Raw genomic sequence first — 18066 nt, 5'->3', positions numbered from 1 at the left:
GGGAAGCAATCAAAGTAATGAGAATCATAGTAATTCAACCTAAAGAAATGAATTTATTCAAACATTACAGAAACTAGAAAAAATTATTTTTGATTTAAATGAAAAAAATGTTGATGAATCAATTGAACATTCGTTAATGTTTATTAATCAAAAATTTTTATATTCATCCATTTTTATTATTTGCAGAATTGTATATGAGTTTTATTGTTTCAAAGGTCTTGATCAATTATGTTTCGAGTATTTAAAGAAATTTGATTCAAAATTAAATGAAAATGGAAACAATGTTATTAATATTTTTACAAATTTTTTGCTTTCTATTAAAACTCAAGAAGCAAAATATCTTATTGGGAAAATGTGTGAACATGATTTAATTGATCCGCAAGTATTTGCAAATAAAATAAAATTGGATTATTATAAAAATTTTTCAGAAGAAGAAATTAAAAATTTTACATCAGATCAAATTTTTGATTTATTTTCCCGGATTTATTACAAAACGCATAAAAAACTTTCAGAGAATGGATTTGAACTTCATAAGCAATTAATAAAAGAAGGAGTTAATCCAAAAGAAATTGCGAAAATAATTCGAAATGATGAAAACGAAAAACTTCAAGAAATATCATCACAAACAGATTTTAATTATAACCAAAAAATTAAACCATCAATTTATGAAAGATGTGATTTTATTTCTGGTGAAAGTGTTTCATTAATTAATTTTGCAGCACTTTTTGGATCCATTAAATGTTTTACATATTTACTTATGAAAGGTGCAAATGTGGAAAAAACAGGTAAATATGCAGCTGCTGGTGGGAATCTTGAAATTATTCATTTATGTGAGCAAAATAATTCATCATTTGTTGATGCATGTGGAGTCTCAATTGTATTTCATCGAAATGATGTCTTTAAATATATTTATAGAAATCTTTTCAATGTATTAGATGGAGATTATAGTAATGATGATTTTTTTTTGAAACTTCTTCTAAAAATATGGATAGTGGAACTTTAGAAAATTTAGGAGAAACTTGTATTTGTTTTCAAAATTATGAAATTTTATCATATTTATTGGATGAAGGAATGGAAATTAAAAAATCTCATATCATCGATTCAATAGAAACAGGAAACACATTTATTTTTCAATGTTTCCATGAGGAAAATCCTATAATTGTTTATATATCGGATATCCAAAGGTTCAATTTTTCGGGAAATATAGAATGCTTTAATTACCTTATTAAGAATAAATATATTAATAATCATAAGGGAATTTGTTCATTTTATTTAGTATTTATTATTGATATTTTTGGATATTTCATAATAATTTTTAGAAATTGTTTATAGTATTTAAAACAGCATTTATTCATGCATCGAAAAAAGGTTATAGAAATAGTTAAATTACTTCTTGAAGGAGAAGGAATTGATATTAATGCTAAAAATGTTTATATGTTTTATTTAAAATTTATTTTAATAAATCAAAATTTCAAAATAATATTTGGAAATTATTTAAATTATTTGAAACAGCACTTACATATGCAACTAAGAAAAGCAATGAAAGAATTGTTAAATTACTTCTTCAACAAAAAGAAATTAATTTTAATATTAAAAATATTTATTTGTTTTATTTAAAATTTATTTTATAGTTTTGATATTAAAAAATAATATTTAAAAATTATTTAAAATATTTGAAACAGCACTTATTATAGCATCTAAAAATGGTGACACAAAAATAGTTAAATTACTTCTTAAACATGTAGATATCAATATCAATATAAAAAATATTTATTTATATGTTATAAAATTTATTTTATTATTTTGCTGTTAAAAAATAACATTTGGAAAATATTTATATTATTTAGCACGGCACTTACGTGTGCATCTAGAGGTAATTATGATAAAATTGTTGATATGCTTAACAAGTTTGGTCAACCGAACAAAAAATGATAACTATTTAAGTGACAAGCAAAAATTTTTGAAAATTATTTTTAAGTATGAAATTATCAATATCCTATAGAAACAGTTCAAGAAGTAAACAATGAGATTAGAATCTAACTTTCTTTCTTGAGTAAATAATTTAAATGACAAAAGAGAAAAAAGAAGAATTACACTTTGGAAGTCATAAGTTTTGACAATAGCTGAAATGAGAAATGTTAATTTAATATTATCCTTTGGAAGTAATAGATATTTACGATTAACTAATCCAAAAAATAAAAGTAATTCTTCATTTATTAAAACTATGAACATAGTAAGATTATAAACTTTGGAAAGCTTTATTATTATTTTGTGACTTAAATCATAGATTTTATCTATTTGGAAAACCTTTAGCATATAATGATATCAATACATATCCTGTGGAAGTACTGATAAAGTAGTTTTGTTAGACAAAATTATCCCATTAAAAATAATATGAATGCTTTCGATAGAATTAATTTTTGCGACCATCTGTTTTACACAACGAATTGTTTCTTTAATTGGTACATTACATATTTTTGATATTGATTCACATAAATCTTTAAATCTTCCAACCAAATTGATAAATAGATTTGAGGGAAAAGTTCAATAATGAAAATAATTGTGTGTGAGTATTGTGTTTTTAGTAAACGCGATGTGGCTTGCCCATTGTTGAGTGGAGGGTAATAGCACCGATTGATTGCCATTGCTTCTTAAGGAGTGAAACAACGTAGTTGGTAGCAAGCATAACGTTTTGATATACTTGTTCTGGTTTCATTGCAACATTAGCAACTGCAACACCAAATGCGATTGATTTCTTAAGCCTGAACTTAACAGTCTTACGGGCTTCATCAACAGCATCAGCAACTTTATCAGATGAACGGATTGGTGCTGGGAACTTACCTGTCTTGTTGAATGCTGGACCTAATGTCTTGTTGAGGTTCTTGATGATGGTATCAGATGCAAGGAAAAGGTGGTGCTTCTTTGCCCAATACTTGATTGTCTTCTTATCCTTGTTGAAGTTTGTAAGGGTTTGAAGATCATAGTATGGAACATTGATAGCAGCAGCTTGTTCGCAATGGATTTTATCACCCATGATACCAATACGAAGTCCTGGACGGATAACGTTTGGAAGCTTGATGCTTCCGATGAAACGCTTATCCTTTGCAATGTTGTAACCCTTGAGACGGATTTGAAGTTCGATGGTTTCAGTGAACTTCCTCTTCTTCTTGTTATTAGAGTAATCAAGGATGTCTGCTATAGCAGATCGAAGGTTTTCCTGGTGGATACGGGACATGGCAAAAGGTCGACCAAAACTGCAGAAACCGTTTTATTATCAAGCATTTTCAGTTAAGAATGATCGTCAACTCAATGGATAGCTATCGTTGTTCGTTTTTATGCCAATAATTTTCTTAAAAACTAAATGTGTCAACATCAAAATGCAAAAAGACCGTTAAAAAATAAATTCCATTTTCATTCAAAGTAAACGAATTCAAATTTATTTCTTTTCATAGACACTCTATATACAACCCTCGAAAATTCTTTCCTGCAATCATTTTTGCCAGATCTATTTTGATGTTGTACTATATATTATGAAATTATATATTTATTTTTTTTATTTTTATTATTAAGAATAATAAACATTTTTTTATTTTTATTATTAAGAATAATAAACATTAATAAACATATTTGTAGAAAATCCATAAAAAAACTTCTTTTCTAGAAGACAGATTTTTGATATCTTATAAATTCAAAAAAAATGCGGGATGATTTTCTGACTTTTCAACTAGAAAGTCAATAATTCTCTTATAAAAATTTAATCATTTTTAATATCAAAAATAACATATAATGGAATTTATAAAACGCCTAAAATCATGTGCGTAAACCAATTTGATATGAAGATATATTCATTTTATTTTTAAATGTCAAATCTTTAAATAAAAGTTTTTGTCTTATAAAGATATAAGAATATTATTTACTGTTATTATTAATCTTTACCATATATTTTTTAAGGATTAAAATAATGAGAACAAAAAGATAATTTTATTCTATTTGGTGTCAAACGACCGTTTGAAGAACAGGACCCGTTATCGTGAAAATAATTGAATCAAACAGCTAAATGAATCTAAAATATTAAAATAGAAGTATCTCAAAATCTTCAAAACAATTTCCAAAAATACTAGAGTTTTCGGGAATTAAAACTAGAATATAATATTATATTTTATTAATTAGCTATAAGGTCAAAATGTCAAAACCGCTTTATCCTCTGTTACAATAAAATTCGAACAAAGTTGGTCAATTCACAAACCTTTTTTATGCTTCCAATTAGTACCAAACTAAAACAAGAATATCTTCCAAAACAAAATAGATCTCACGAAATAGGTAGAACTTGAAAAATCTCATTTTTTTTATTTTTTATCATATATCGACATCATACAAAAAATCATAATTTTGGAGCAGGAATGCACGGTGCATTGACCAAGCGATCAGAAACGATAGACTACGACTTCCATGTCATATCCAAACAGAACAACAATTTTGAAGTACTTTATCAAACCTCATCATTTTGTTTTAAGAGCACCAAGAATTCAAGTTTTTATTCTTCTCATTTTTATAAGTAAAATAGTTTTCACCTTTGTTTTTAATAAACATTTACATTTCCAGCGACAAAATCAAATTGAAAACCAATGTAACTTTACGTCTACTACTGCAAGTTCTTTTTCACCATTTTTTCATCTTTTTAACAACAAAAATTTCAACACATTTGATGATCAACAACCTGCTAACATTTTTGTAAAATCAAAAGAAATATGTTACCAAACATACCGTATTGATCTTATGCGATCAAAAAACATATTATTATTAACAAAAACAAAAAAAGAAATATTCATTTTTTTGGCAAAAATTCATAAATTCATTAAATTTTTTTTATTAAATGAAAGTAATTTTTCATTTTTTGGAAATGATCAAATTGGAATAGTTTCATTTATTGCGTTTTTGATTAAATTTCACTTATCGAAAACTTTTTTGCGACATAAAAACATTAATTTGTTTTTAGTGTTTTTTGTTTTACTGTTCGCAAATGGATTCTCAACTTTTGATAATTCAACTAAAACACTTACTATTTCCAATTCAACAGATTGTGATAATATAGCACTATATAAAAATGAAACAATTTATCTTATTATTGGAGGTAATGTCACTGAAATTGCAGATAATTGTTTTTCTGAGTGGAATAATTTGGAAAGTATCAAAATGAATGAATCAATCATTGCAATTGGAAATTCTGCATTTTCATCATGTTCCAATTTGAGGATAGTTTTTATTGGAGAAAATGTAACAACAATTGGAATTTCTGCATTTTTATATTGCATATCATTAGTAAATATTACAATTCCAAACAAAGTAACAACAATTGGGAATTTTGCATTTTCATCATGTTCCAATTTGAGGATAGTTTTTATTGGAGAAAATGTAACAACAATTGGAATTTCTTCATTTTCATATTGCACATCATTAGTAAATATTACAATTCCAAACAAAGTAACAGAAATTGGGAATTTTGCATTTTCATCATGTTCCAATTTGAGGATAGTTTTTATTGGAGAAAATGTAACAACAATTGGAATTTCTGCATTTTTATATTGCATATCATTAGTAAATATTACAATTCCAAACAAAGTAACAACAATTGGGAATTTTGCATTTTCATCATGTTCCAATTTGAGGATAGTTTTTATTAGAGAAAATGTAACAACAATTGGAAATTCTGCATTTTCATATTGCACATCATTAGGAAATATTACAATTCCAAACAAAGTAACAGAAATTGGAAATTCTGCATTTGAATTTTGATCCAACCTTCAAATGATTAAAGTTTCCAGCGAAAACTCAAATTATTCCAATTATAACGAAGATGGTATTTTATATAACAAAAACGTCACAAAAATTATTTGTTATCCATGTGGGAAAACAAACGAAACATATACATTCCCAACAAATGTCACTGCAATTGGTGTTAATGCATTCTGTAATTGTATCTCATTAAGGAACATCGAAATTCCATGCAATATAACATCAGTTGGTGACAAAGCATTTGCATCATGCTTCTATCTCACATGTATTTTTTATTATGGCGAAACAGTCCCAACGAATACATCGAATGTATTTGATAATAATAATTTAATCAGAAGTGTCATGACAATCGATTCATACAGCGGCCAAACATTCTGCGGTATAAATGTCAGTAAAGGAACAGTCATTGATGAATGTCTCCCACCAACGCAATCATTCACACGATCGAACACATACTCAAACACATTTACGAAGTCTAGTACATTAACGAAATCAAATGCATATACTAATTCTAATACACTAATTTTCATATGAAATTTCATTTGTTGTTTCGAATTCATTTACTTTTTCATATTCGAATGGTATAACATTAACGAATACAATAACATTAACACAATCATTATCCATTACGCAAACAATAAGTATTTATAATTCGACGTATTCGAATTCAATTTCTGTTTCTATTTTTAATTCAGCATTAACTTATGTTTTGAGTGAATTTATTTATTACGAATATACTGTTATTGTATATTCGACTTATTACATATATTATAGTAATTTCTTTACTATTATATATCAAAATGAAAATATTAAAGATGATAATAAAAACACAATAATAATTATAAGTGTTTGCGTTGCAGTTGTCGTAATTGTAATAATTGCATTACTTATCATAGTTTTGGTGCGAATTCATAATAAGAAACAAATAAGTAATGAACAAGAAGCAAAAAGTTTCGAAGAAAATCAAAATGAAAAAGAAAATACATTTGCAATGGGAACATCAACGAATAATATTGATGAAGATCCATTTGCTGATGATTTCAAAGAAGAAAAATTCATTAATCATATTTAGCATACAAACATTTGCTTATTAATTAAGTAAAAAAAATCGGTAAATATTAAATTTACTAGTTAAATAATATTTTTATCATAAGGTATGATGTGTTTTTTATTTAACTACATAATATCACTGCTAACCTGTTAGATATGAAAATTAATATATCAAAATCAGAACTTCAGCAAAATTTAATTTTAAAATTTACTAAAACATTTTTTCACTTTGAATAATTTTTAAATTAAAATCATTGATTCAGTTTCCCTTCGAGGTAATTCCTTACCCAATTTGCGGGCGTTTTCTCGTTTGGTTTCCCCTTCTCGTTGAGCAGGCTTGCCTTTATCATCCTCTTCTTCGCCTGAGCGACGGGCCCCTTGTCCCAACACTTCGGATATGTGCCTCTGTCCTTGATGACTCGCTTAATCTTTGCAGAGAAACCATGGTCACCATTGTACAAATGCACTGCCGTCATTAACTCAATCCCCAATGCGATTGCTTCTCATTTCGTCGTTATGATAACAACAACTTCGTCAACTTCGATTCAGTTCTCAAATCGAAGTATACCAGGAATCATAACTTTAGCGCCGTGACACACTGCATTGACCGATGAGTCCTTCATTACGATTCGTTTGTATTGAGTTAATATACATTCTAATAGCTTAACGACAACGAAGATACGATTAGTCGGCTTTGGTGCTAAGAGCCTTTGGCATCTAAGAGTAAGACTTTGATATGGAATCGCAAAGTTCATAGAACACTTCTTCTTGAAGAGCTCGTTCTTGGAAACTTTGTTGTCTAACGCTGAGATGAAATACTTGGGAATATTCTGCTCGTCGGTTTCGATGATTTTGGGAATTTGTCATATTTTCAAAAGAATTAGATTGTGGAAATGATAATTTGTGGTTTGGATTTTTATGAAGAAATAAAAGAAATTGTTTAATAAATTCGTTTGTTTTTCGATGTAAAACCTTATTTCCGTACGGCAGAAAGACAAAACTATAAAATAATTTAAAACAAAAATATTTTGGAAAATATTCATTATCATAGAGTTATATTATTAAAATAATTTTATAAATAAATTCGTAAAAAATCATGTTTATATCAAAGTCGTAGAAGACTAATAAATATTGAATTTTTTGTAATAAATACAAATTTTTTGTAATTCAAGTGAATAATTTAAACCTCCTCATTTTCATTATAAAATTTTATAAAAAAATTCGGGAATTGTGTTAATTATTACGAGATATTTGAATGGAATATGTTATACAAGAATCATTTTCTCATCAAATAAAATGTTATATATTTATATACACACTATTATTTATTAATTTATATTATTTTCATATCGTTTAAAGCGACTGAGAGAGTTTTTCTAAATTTTTCCATATCCATGGCAACATCGTCAGGTATTGGAGGCATACAAATAAAGTCATTGCAAACGCATTTTTCATTATTTACTAAATAATATTTTAAATTATTTCTTTTTGCTAATTTATCACCCCAATCATTACACGAATAATTTTTATCAGTCACGTCAATTATAGCTGATTTATAAGGCTGCATCCAAATCATATGAATCAAATTTGCAAAATGATTGCCGATATATATTTGTGATGAACTTATTATTTCAACTATTTGCGAAAAACGTAAATTATCATTACATATTTTGATAGTACAATTTGGACATAAACTTTTTACTTCTTTTTCAAGTATAGATACTGTATGCCATAACGCGATTGATTTATTTGTTTGTTGTTTAGAACTAAATAATGTTCGAAGTAAAGTAAAATTTGATTTTAATACATTTCGTATTAATTTTGTATCATTTAATAAAACATTTTTAGTAATGGAAGGTAAAGATAACTTTTTAAAACATGAAATTTCATTAAGTTTTATTGGATGACTTAATGAAAAATGGTTTATTAAGCTTATCGAACTTCGTAATGGGTTTTCAAAAAAGAAAAACTTATTGTCTTTTATTTCTTTATTATTGTTATGGAATTCAAGTGATTTGGATATCGGAAGAAGATGAAATAATATTAAACGCCATTGAACAGGTTCAAATTGTGGAATTAAAAAAGATGTTTCATTAATAAGTGTTGCGTTTTTTTCTTGTAAATATGACGGAAGTGTCATATGAAGAAATGAAAGTTGTAATGACGCGCCGCCAAATGAAACATTTGGTCCGGCAAAATTAGAATTTGAGAAAAAAAGAATTTTGTTACGTTCAACACATGAATTAGTAATACGTAAGGTATCGGGGCCTTTTAAAGGCATTGAGCTATGCGTTTGTAAATCTTCTTCTATGTCTTCGATGTGAAAGGAAAAATTCGTGATAATATGATTAAGACAGCGTAAAGTAACATTATATTGTCCTGCTATGTTGGGTGTGTGCGTAAAGTATATAAAATTATCTATTTTTGCCATGTTAGAAAGTTGTGGTTTTGGAAAGGTAAATTGAAAATTATTGATCTTTAAGTCAAGAGAAAGAAAATGTGGAAGATACTCGGGTGGATATTGGACAGGATCTGTAGTATGGCATGTTATTAGGAGGGATTTGTTAATAATTTGATATTTATCAAAAAAAATAGAATGGCAATCAATGGAATCAAAATCTTTGTAAAAAGGAGGAACAACTGGACCTGGATCTACAAAAAATAAAAGTAATGAAATTGTCATAACAAAGATAGTAACAAAAATTAAATTGAAAGATTTTCTTGAAGTAAAAACAAAATTCATCGTTCCATTTGTTTTGTCAATATTCAATTTTGTTGACGAAAAGGCTTCAACTTCGGCACATAACGATCAATTTCAACACAAAAACGCGCCTTTGTCATAAAAAGACGATAAGTTTTCAATCTGCATCTTCTTCACGCTGACCCAAACTTCTTCTTTATTATTGATTCCTGAAAAAATTTATCTTTTATAATACTTACCAACAATATTGGGTATGCTTTTTATTAGATATATCTATTATGATAATATTGTAAAGAATTATCACCTTGAATTCAATTCAAAAAAATATGAATTTCTTTATCAAATAGCTTAAATTTATTTCCATTATAGCTCATGATTGCTACTTAGTCACATTATTAATTATTAAATTTTATGAAATTACTTCAGAATAAATAAATAAGAAGATTTCAATTGTCAATAGACACCACACTTATGCAAAGATATTCTTCTTCTCTTCGAAAACAAGAGAAAAAATTTGTTTACATAAACAAACAGAATTAATTTTTTATCAAGAATAAAGAACATTTGATCTTTTCATGAAATATAAGGTTTTAGGACAGAAATGAAAATGATTTGTTTGCTAAAACAATTGCAAGACAAATAAAAATGAGAAGTCACAATCAACCCGCCCAAATGACGCTATAGTTTTTGATTAAAAAGTTTTTTTATGACAATTGAATTTGTCCTAATCAAATAATTAGCCCATTGATTTTTTCTGAAGCAGAACGTTTTTTTCCAGAACGACGAACTTAAAACAACCTTGGTTTAGTAGTTGAATTCAACTCAAAAAACTCACAAAAACCGAATATTCCCCAAAGAGCCCTGGTTAGACGGATGGAACAGAATAGCAGCGCACAACCTGAGGCAAACAGCAAGAAAAAGAGAAAGACATTCACATTTGAGGAAGATCAAATCCTTATCCAGCTTGTCCAAGAGTATGGCTATAAGAACTGGGAAATTATTTCGTCTAAAATTAGGACTAGAAGTGCAAGGCAATGTAGAGAAAGATGGAAATTCTATTTGTGCCCAAGCGTGAATCGTTCTCCTTGGACGCTTGAAGAGGATCATATATTATTTGAAAAATATAATATACATGGTCCAAAATGGTCAATTATCTGTAAATGCTTCCAAAACAGAACGCTTAATAATGTCAAAAATAGGTGGAATACAATCAATAGAAAGATTCAAAAATTGAAATTGAATGCGAACTCTGAGGAAGACTTTTACTTTTGCGGTAGGTTAATAAGTGACGTATCATCAAGATTCCATATTCATATAAATGAGAAAGATATTGAATCATCAAATGAAAAAAAGGAAAATGATCCTCAATTTGATCCATTTTGTTTCTTTCGGATCGATAATTTGCTGAATCAAATTCCTGAACCTGTTTGATTTGAAATGGACACAATTTTGAAGAAGTAAACCATTATGGGTAAATTGCGAAATGTTTTTGAAAAATTTTTCAGTTTGTGATTCAATTGATAAAGCAGTCAATTTCAAGTAAATTTTCACTTTTTAATACATTCTGGAACTTTTTCATAGATATAGAATTTAAAAAAAATTGAAGTGTTCGTAGGTACTTTTTCAGATGATTTATATGTTGTAAAACATGTTTTTGAGAACTCTAACCGCACAAAAACATTTAACCTCCAAATTGCACAAAACAAAATCTTATTTTGAGAACACAGTCTTCAGAAAATTTTTTAGCATTCAAAAAAATTCGGGTTTTGAATCGTCTGTCAAGAAGCCATTCAAATCCTAAAGTTTTTGCAAAAGCCATCTTTCCTTATTTTACATCAATATAATATTCTTTAGCACATGGCAATAAAATCTCATAAAAAGAATGAATGTTTCCTTTAGTCTCAATATATTTTCACATAATAATAATAATTTATCAAAAAATATAAAACAAAATGATTTTATATTAAAAACCAGCTTTAAGAGTAACCTCTTAATGATATAGTTCGGATGAATCCCTTTTATAATACAAAGTTTTAATGAAAATATGAAAAACAAATTCATATTTTCTGAAAAATAACCAATGATTCTATAATAAAGTGAATTTTATAAAGACCTTGCCACAAACTTTTGAAAATTTTTCATAACAAAATACTTCTAAAAATTAATTCCATTCTTTGCTTCATAACAAAATCCAAAACATCAAAAAAGCTATAAAAAGTTACATTTTAACATTATTCAATCGTTGACCATTATTTACCATTTTTTTGAACTGCTTCAACAAGTTCATTGCGATCACTTGCATGTATGAATGCTCATTTGCGTTGAAGCCGTTTTCCAAAATTTTTATTAATTTCAATTCCGGATTTTTGGTGTAGTACCACAAAATATGTGCGATAACGTAACAACTTATATACAGTCTAAAGTTCAATGAGCTCAAAGCCATTATCCACACATCAGCGCAATCACACAAAGGCAACAAATCACTCAACAAAACGGACATCGTATAATTCAAACTTTCGAATGCTTTTAAATCAGTGGTAACTATTTCATGGAACGCCAAAGGATGCGCCAAGAAGAAGAAATCCTCCACAATATTCGCTGAAGAATTTTCTTCGAATATTTGAATTAATTCAGCGCGTTCAATCAGCTTAATCATCGACCAAAAAATTATAATTTCCAAATTTTCTTGGTTTAACTTTATGTTATCTGTCACAACATAATAATTTTTTGCATCTTCATTATTGTACTCAACATCTTGAATAAAGATCGAATAGAAAACCCTTAAAATTGAGATTAACTCATTGTATTTGTCGTAAAGGAAATAATAAGTTTGGCATAAACACATTATGATATTGAATGTGATATTGCATATATTTTGATCACGTACTATGGTTATTAAATTAAAACGTGACTTGGAAATAACGTTGTAAAGTGTGCGGTAATTGTTTTGTAACCGATTACTTCGATTAAACTGTGATATCGAAAGAGTAGTCCATTGTCTCTTGACACTTTTGTATTCATCAATGAATTGTTGCTGAATGTGATTGAGATCAATACCAACTAAAAAACACCAAACTTCGGCCTTACGCTTTCGAGGGATTTTATGATGTAATACATAGTCTCGCATAGCCTCATATGTAGAAAAGGAATTCGAAATGTCCTTTTCGGTTTTAATAGCTTCGGAACTATCTTTAGGTGAGATTTGAAGAATAATTTGAGTGTGGTCCATAATAAGTTTGTTCTTTTGTGGGGTTTTGTATGTGGATAAAAAATGGGATTGAAGATCCTTACGAACTCGATAGTAAACTTCATTGGGATAGTAGGATGGACTAAGAGAAACTATGTCATAAAAACCAATTAATTCTTTGGAGACAATTGTAACAACATTAAATAGATTATTGAAAAAATTATTGTAACCTTCGGAACTATCGAACTCAACTACAATCCCTATGTCTTGATTAAAGTCATAGAAACATATTCGACTTTGTTTAGGAATTACAGTAATATTCGAGTAATATGATAAATCAAAAAGAAAATATCCATCAATGAATTTATAAGGATCTGTTAGAGGGGTAATAGAGTGTTCGCTGATGATAATTTCTTTTTCTTTACATTTATCATTTCTGAAAATTATGAATACTTTATATTGGAGACGAAAAATAGTGACTTTTCCTTGATCATTTTCCTCGCTGTTAATTGATATTTTCACATTGAAATCATTTTTGAAATCCTTTTTTGATACTTTCATTTCATTCGGAAAAACACCTGAACTTTATTATAAACTTTATAAAAAGTGGAGACCCCGCGCATAAGGCCGATACGTAAACGGCCTCGAGCAATTGTAAACGTACATCAAATCAATGGCTGATCAAGTGGCACAATTTTATCAACTCAGTACAATTGAAAGCGAACAAAATCGTGATGAATTTATTCAATTTCTTGATGGAACATCAAAAAATTTATCTGATGGAAATTATCGTGATTTAATTGAAAGAACGCTTAAAGCAAATAAAAAAAGAGTTATTATAAATCTTGATCATTTCAAAGACTATGATCAAAATTTAGCACAAAACCTTATTCGCGAACCAAGAAAATATCTTGAGCCACTTGAAAATGCAGTTAATCAGTTTATTATCAATATTGGACTCTCACAAACAGCTAAACTTTCAGTTGGTATTACTGGTTCTCTTGGTGAAAGATGTGTAACACCACGAAAACTTAGTTCAAGATTCCTTACTCAACTCATCTGTCTTGATGGAATTGTCACAAAAACATCACTTGTTCATCCTAAACTTCAAACAGCCGTCCAATATTCAGAACAATCAGCCACACACTTTTCAGTTCGCCAATATTATGATGCCACATCTCTTAATGAACTTCCTTCACGTGTTGCTCTTCCAACGACTGACATTCAAGGCAATCCATTAGAGATGGAATTTGGCCTTTCCACATTTGTTGATCGCCAATTAATCACAATCCAAGAACGTCCTGAAACTGCTCCTGCCGGCCAAATGCCACGTAGCTGTGACGTCATTCTTGAGAACGACCTTGCCGACGTCTGTAAACCTGGGGATCGTGTGAAAGTATATGGAGTCTATCGAATCATGTCTGGTCGTCTTACCTCCAATCCTACTGGGATCTATCGCGCCCTTGTCATTGCCAACAATGTAGAGATCACTAATCAGTCGCAAGGCGTTGAACTAACAGATGATGACATTAGTGCCATTCGCCGTGTATGTAAAGAAAACTCAGATAACATCATAGATCTTCTTGGTAATTCACTTGCGCCATCAATTTGTGGACATCTTGAAACCAAGAAAGCGCTAATGGCGATGTTAGTTGGGGGCAATGAATGTAATCTCGCAGATGGCACACACATCCGCGGCGACATCAATGTATTAATGGTTGGCGATCCATCCACAGCTAAATCGCAACTGTTGCGCCGTGTAATGTCAGTTGCGCCATTAGCAGTGCATACGACAGGCCGCGGGTCATCAGGCGTCGGGCTTACGGCATCAGTAACATCTGATCCCGAAACAGGCGAACGACGACTCGAAGCAGGCGCGATGGTAATTGCAGATCGCGGCGTTGTGTGCATTGATGAATTCGATAAAATGGACGAAACAGATCGAGTTGCTATCCATGAAGCGCTTGAACAACAAACAGTTACAATTAGCAAAGCCGGAATCCATACGTCGTTGCATGCGCGATGTTCAGTTGTCGCAGCTGCTAATCCCGTTTGGGGCACGTATAATCCATCGAAATCGCCAATGGAAAATGTTGGTTTACCTGATTCGTTGTTATCACGTTTTGATTTGTTATTTATTGTATTGGATTTACATGATCCACAAGTCGACGCGACAATTGCTGATCATGTGTTAAGGTCACATAGATGGAGAGGCCGTATTTCCGAAGTTAATAATGGAGTATATATTCAGGCTGATCCATTATTACATGGAAATGACCAAACCGAATTGTTGACAATTGATTTCTTGAAGAAATATGTTGTGTATGCAAAGAAGTTACAGCCGGAGCTACAGCAAAGTGCAATAGATAAATTAGTCTCTGCTTTCGCTGACTTAAGAGCAATTGGAAATCGGAAAACTCAACCAATAACTCCAAGAGCTTTCGAAACATTAATTCGATTATCGACTTCGCATGCAAAGTTAAGACTATCAGAAAAGGTAACAGATGTTGACGCGGAAGAAGCAATCGCATTATTGAAGTATGCAATATTTGGCGACGTCGAAAATGAACAGAAAAAGAAAAAGAGAAAATCAAAGAAAGAAAAGAAGCAACAGAAAGAAGATGAAGAAGAAGTGATAAATAATGGAAAAGAAAAACAAAATAATAAATTGTCATCAGATGAAATATCAAATAAAATAATGGATGTCGTAAGGAAAATTGCTGCGCTTTCAACAGATCAAATGTCAATAGAAGAGTTCATAGAAATGATAAAGAAAGAACAAGGTTTCACACCAACAAAGGCGGAGGTAAAGAAGTTCATTGGAGAACATACAGATAATGTTATGCTAGATGAAAACGAAAAAAATATATTTTTCTTTTAAATAAATTTAATATTAATAGAAAAATCAATGAATTGTTTTTATATTAAATCATTTTTAATTAACTTCTGTATGTGTTAAAATTTTAAATATTATAAAAATAAAATTCATTTTATGCAATCAGAATCTATCAAAAAATGATTTTTTTGATTTGCATCACATGGATTTATGTTAATCTATTTGATTAAAATATATAATATTAAGATAATTTTTTAGATATCGGAAGTCTCCGTAGTCTAATGGTTAGAATAGGAGTTTAACACGCTCTTGACGGCAGTTCGATCCTGCCCGGAGACAATTTTTTGTTAAATTTTACTTGTATCAAAAAATATTACAATTCCTTTGTATTTCAAAAACACGTCGACTCCTTTTGATTATGTTTTATTTTTTGCTAATTTTAAGCTTATATGAACCCAAAAATTCAATATAGATTTCATTACTTTCATTCGAAATTAGAATTGCAACTTGTTATTATCAGATGAATTTTTGTAAATTATTGTGAGTCATCAAAACATATTACTATCCACTATTAGGTACCTAAGTTTAAAATTTGATATGAAATTCATGAATTTTATGAATGGAAATGAAAAATTTGTCGTAAATTGTTGATTCGACCGTTTATTACTCTGGGTGTCCGATTGAAGAAACTTTTACTGTGACAAATCAGCACATCCTAGTTTTTGAAATGCCTATTAATATCAATAAAGGCTTTTTAAATCTTCCAGCAACCGATTATTTTATAAAATAAATTTTATATCTTATATAAAATGTACATTCATAAAAATGAAATTTCTGTATATATTTCAACATAATATTATTTTTTAATAATTAAAAAGAATATATTGCTTTATTAATTAAAAATACGCCAAAATTTTTATTTTAACTAAATTTACAATGGTGTAATGAACTTTTGTTCTTTGAAATCAACAGCAAATGGATCTTCATCAATCTCTCTTAATGCTGATGATCCCATAAAATTATCGTACCCATTTGTTTGACCATTATATTCTTCGACAACTTCTTCTTTGTTATTCTTTTTACGACGACCAAAATAAACACTTACAACAATAATAACAACAATTACAACGACTGCAGCTACAGCAATTCCCGTAATAATACCGAAACTAATTTGTTCTTGTTTTGCAATATTTGTTATCATTTGTTTTTCATATACATGATAATAATTCGAATAAATTTCTTGGAAAGTAGTAAAATGTAAAATTGTATAATTATAAACTATTAATTGTGTATTGGTATAAGTTAATGTTGAATTTATCATTGAAAGAATATAAGAATTTGAAAGATAAGTATTATCAAATGTCAATGATTGTGTAAAAGCAATTGTTTTTGTTGCTGAACGGATATAAGTTATAGTAATTGTATAAGTTATTTCTTCAATTTCTTTATTTAATGATTTAGTTGGTGTTGGATCTGGTACTTCAATTTGTATCATCGTTGGTTGATATGTTAATGTATATGAATTTGATAATATAAAAGAATCAATAAATGTTAATTTAGGTGATAAAGTTAATGAATTTGATAACAATAATGAACTTAAGAACATTGGAATAAATGAAAATGTGAATGTATTTGTTTTAGTTAATATGTCAGTTGGAAAATATGAATAACTTGATATTAATGTTTGTGATTGAATTTCTTCAAATGAAATTGTATATGATGGTGTTGATATTAGATCATTTGAATATGTAAGTTTTGGTGATAATGTTGGTGAATTTGATTGAACATCTGTTAATGATTGTGTTGATGATAAAGATTTAGTTATCGATGTAGATCTTGTATTTTCGGGTGAAAGTATTTCAGTAATTGATTGTGTAGTACCATACGATTGTGAAGTTTTTCTTGTGACTAATTCTGTATTTACTGGTGTAAGAGATTCTGATAATGCTTTTGTGCTTAATGTTGACGTTATTGATGTTTTGACTTGTGTATATGATCCTGTCCTTGTGTTTATTTGTGTACTTGTACTAAATTTAATTGATGAACTTGTTTGCTTTTGAGTTAATGATGGAACATATGTTCTTGTTCGTGTTTTTGTATCTGTTCGATATGACGAAATATATGGTATTGAGGTATATGATAGAACAATTGTTTGCGATGATGTTGATGATGGAACATATGTAAGAGATGTAACTGTTACTGTATAAGTATTTCTATATGTGATAACTTTCCATGTATATGAACCCAAGTCTGGTAAAACTTTTGGTTTAATACCAGAATTCATCGAAGAAGAAATTGTTGAGCTAGCTGTAATCATTTCTTTTGAATTCACTTGATTACGACTATTATCTTTATTTTCAATATTATTCGCTAAAGGAGAATATATATTTTTCACCATTTTCTTATTTTTTAGATCAAATATTGCAGTTGGTTTTATCACAGGAACATATGTCAATGATGTTGATATTTTCACCAAGATTGTAAGTGAATCAGTGTATG

The 18066-nt window shown here is 28.8% G+C and overlaps 4 protein-coding genes across 4 annotated transcripts; 2 read left to right on the top strand and 2 right to left on the bottom strand.

Moving 5' to 3' along the window:
• Positions 1–2581: 2581 nt before the first annotated feature.
• Positions 2582–3235, bottom strand: GO595_008632 (ribosomal protein L10a; the record flags this gene model as incomplete). Its single annotated transcript, XM_067922228.1, has 1 exon — positions 2582–3235. The coding sequence occupies one exon, from the start codon at positions 3233–3235 to the stop codon at positions 2582–2584; it is 654 nt and encodes a 217-aa protein (XP_067771398.1).
• A 2570-nt stretch (positions 3236–5805) lies between these two features.
• Positions 5806–6327, top strand: GO595_008631 (leucine-rich repeat domain-containing protein; the record flags this gene model as incomplete). The annotated part of the gene is made up of 1 exon (XM_067922227.1): positions 5806–6327. The coding sequence occupies one exon, from the start codon at positions 5806–5808 to the stop codon at positions 6325–6327; it is 522 nt and encodes a 173-aa protein (XP_067771397.1).
• Positions 6328–13404: 7077 nt separating this feature from the next.
• GO595_008630 (DNA replication licensing factor MCM3-like 2) lies at positions 13405–15612 on the top strand (the record flags this gene model as incomplete). The annotated part of the gene is made up of 1 exon (XM_067922226.1): positions 13405–15612. The coding sequence occupies one exon, from the start codon at positions 13405–13407 to the stop codon at positions 15610–15612; it is 2208 nt and encodes a 735-aa protein (XP_067771396.1).
• An 886-nt stretch (positions 15613–16498) lies between these two features.
• On the bottom strand, positions 16499–17884 carry GO595_008629 (uncharacterized protein; the record flags this gene model as incomplete). Its single annotated transcript, XM_067922225.1, has 1 exon — positions 16499–17884. The coding sequence occupies one exon, from the start codon at positions 17882–17884 to the stop codon at positions 16499–16501; it is 1386 nt and encodes a 461-aa protein (XP_067771395.1).
• Positions 17885–18066: the final 182 nt, after the last annotated feature.

The sequence above is a fragment of the Histomonas meleagridis genome, assembly GCF_020186115.1.
Source record: "Histomonas meleagridis strain 2922-C6/04-10x chromosome Unknown contig_68, whole genome shotgun sequence".
Classification (NCBI taxonomy): domain Eukaryota; phylum Parabasalia; order Tritrichomonadida; family Dientamoebidae; genus Histomonas; species Histomonas meleagridis.
This window is presented reverse-complemented; position numbering and strand designations above follow the sequence as displayed.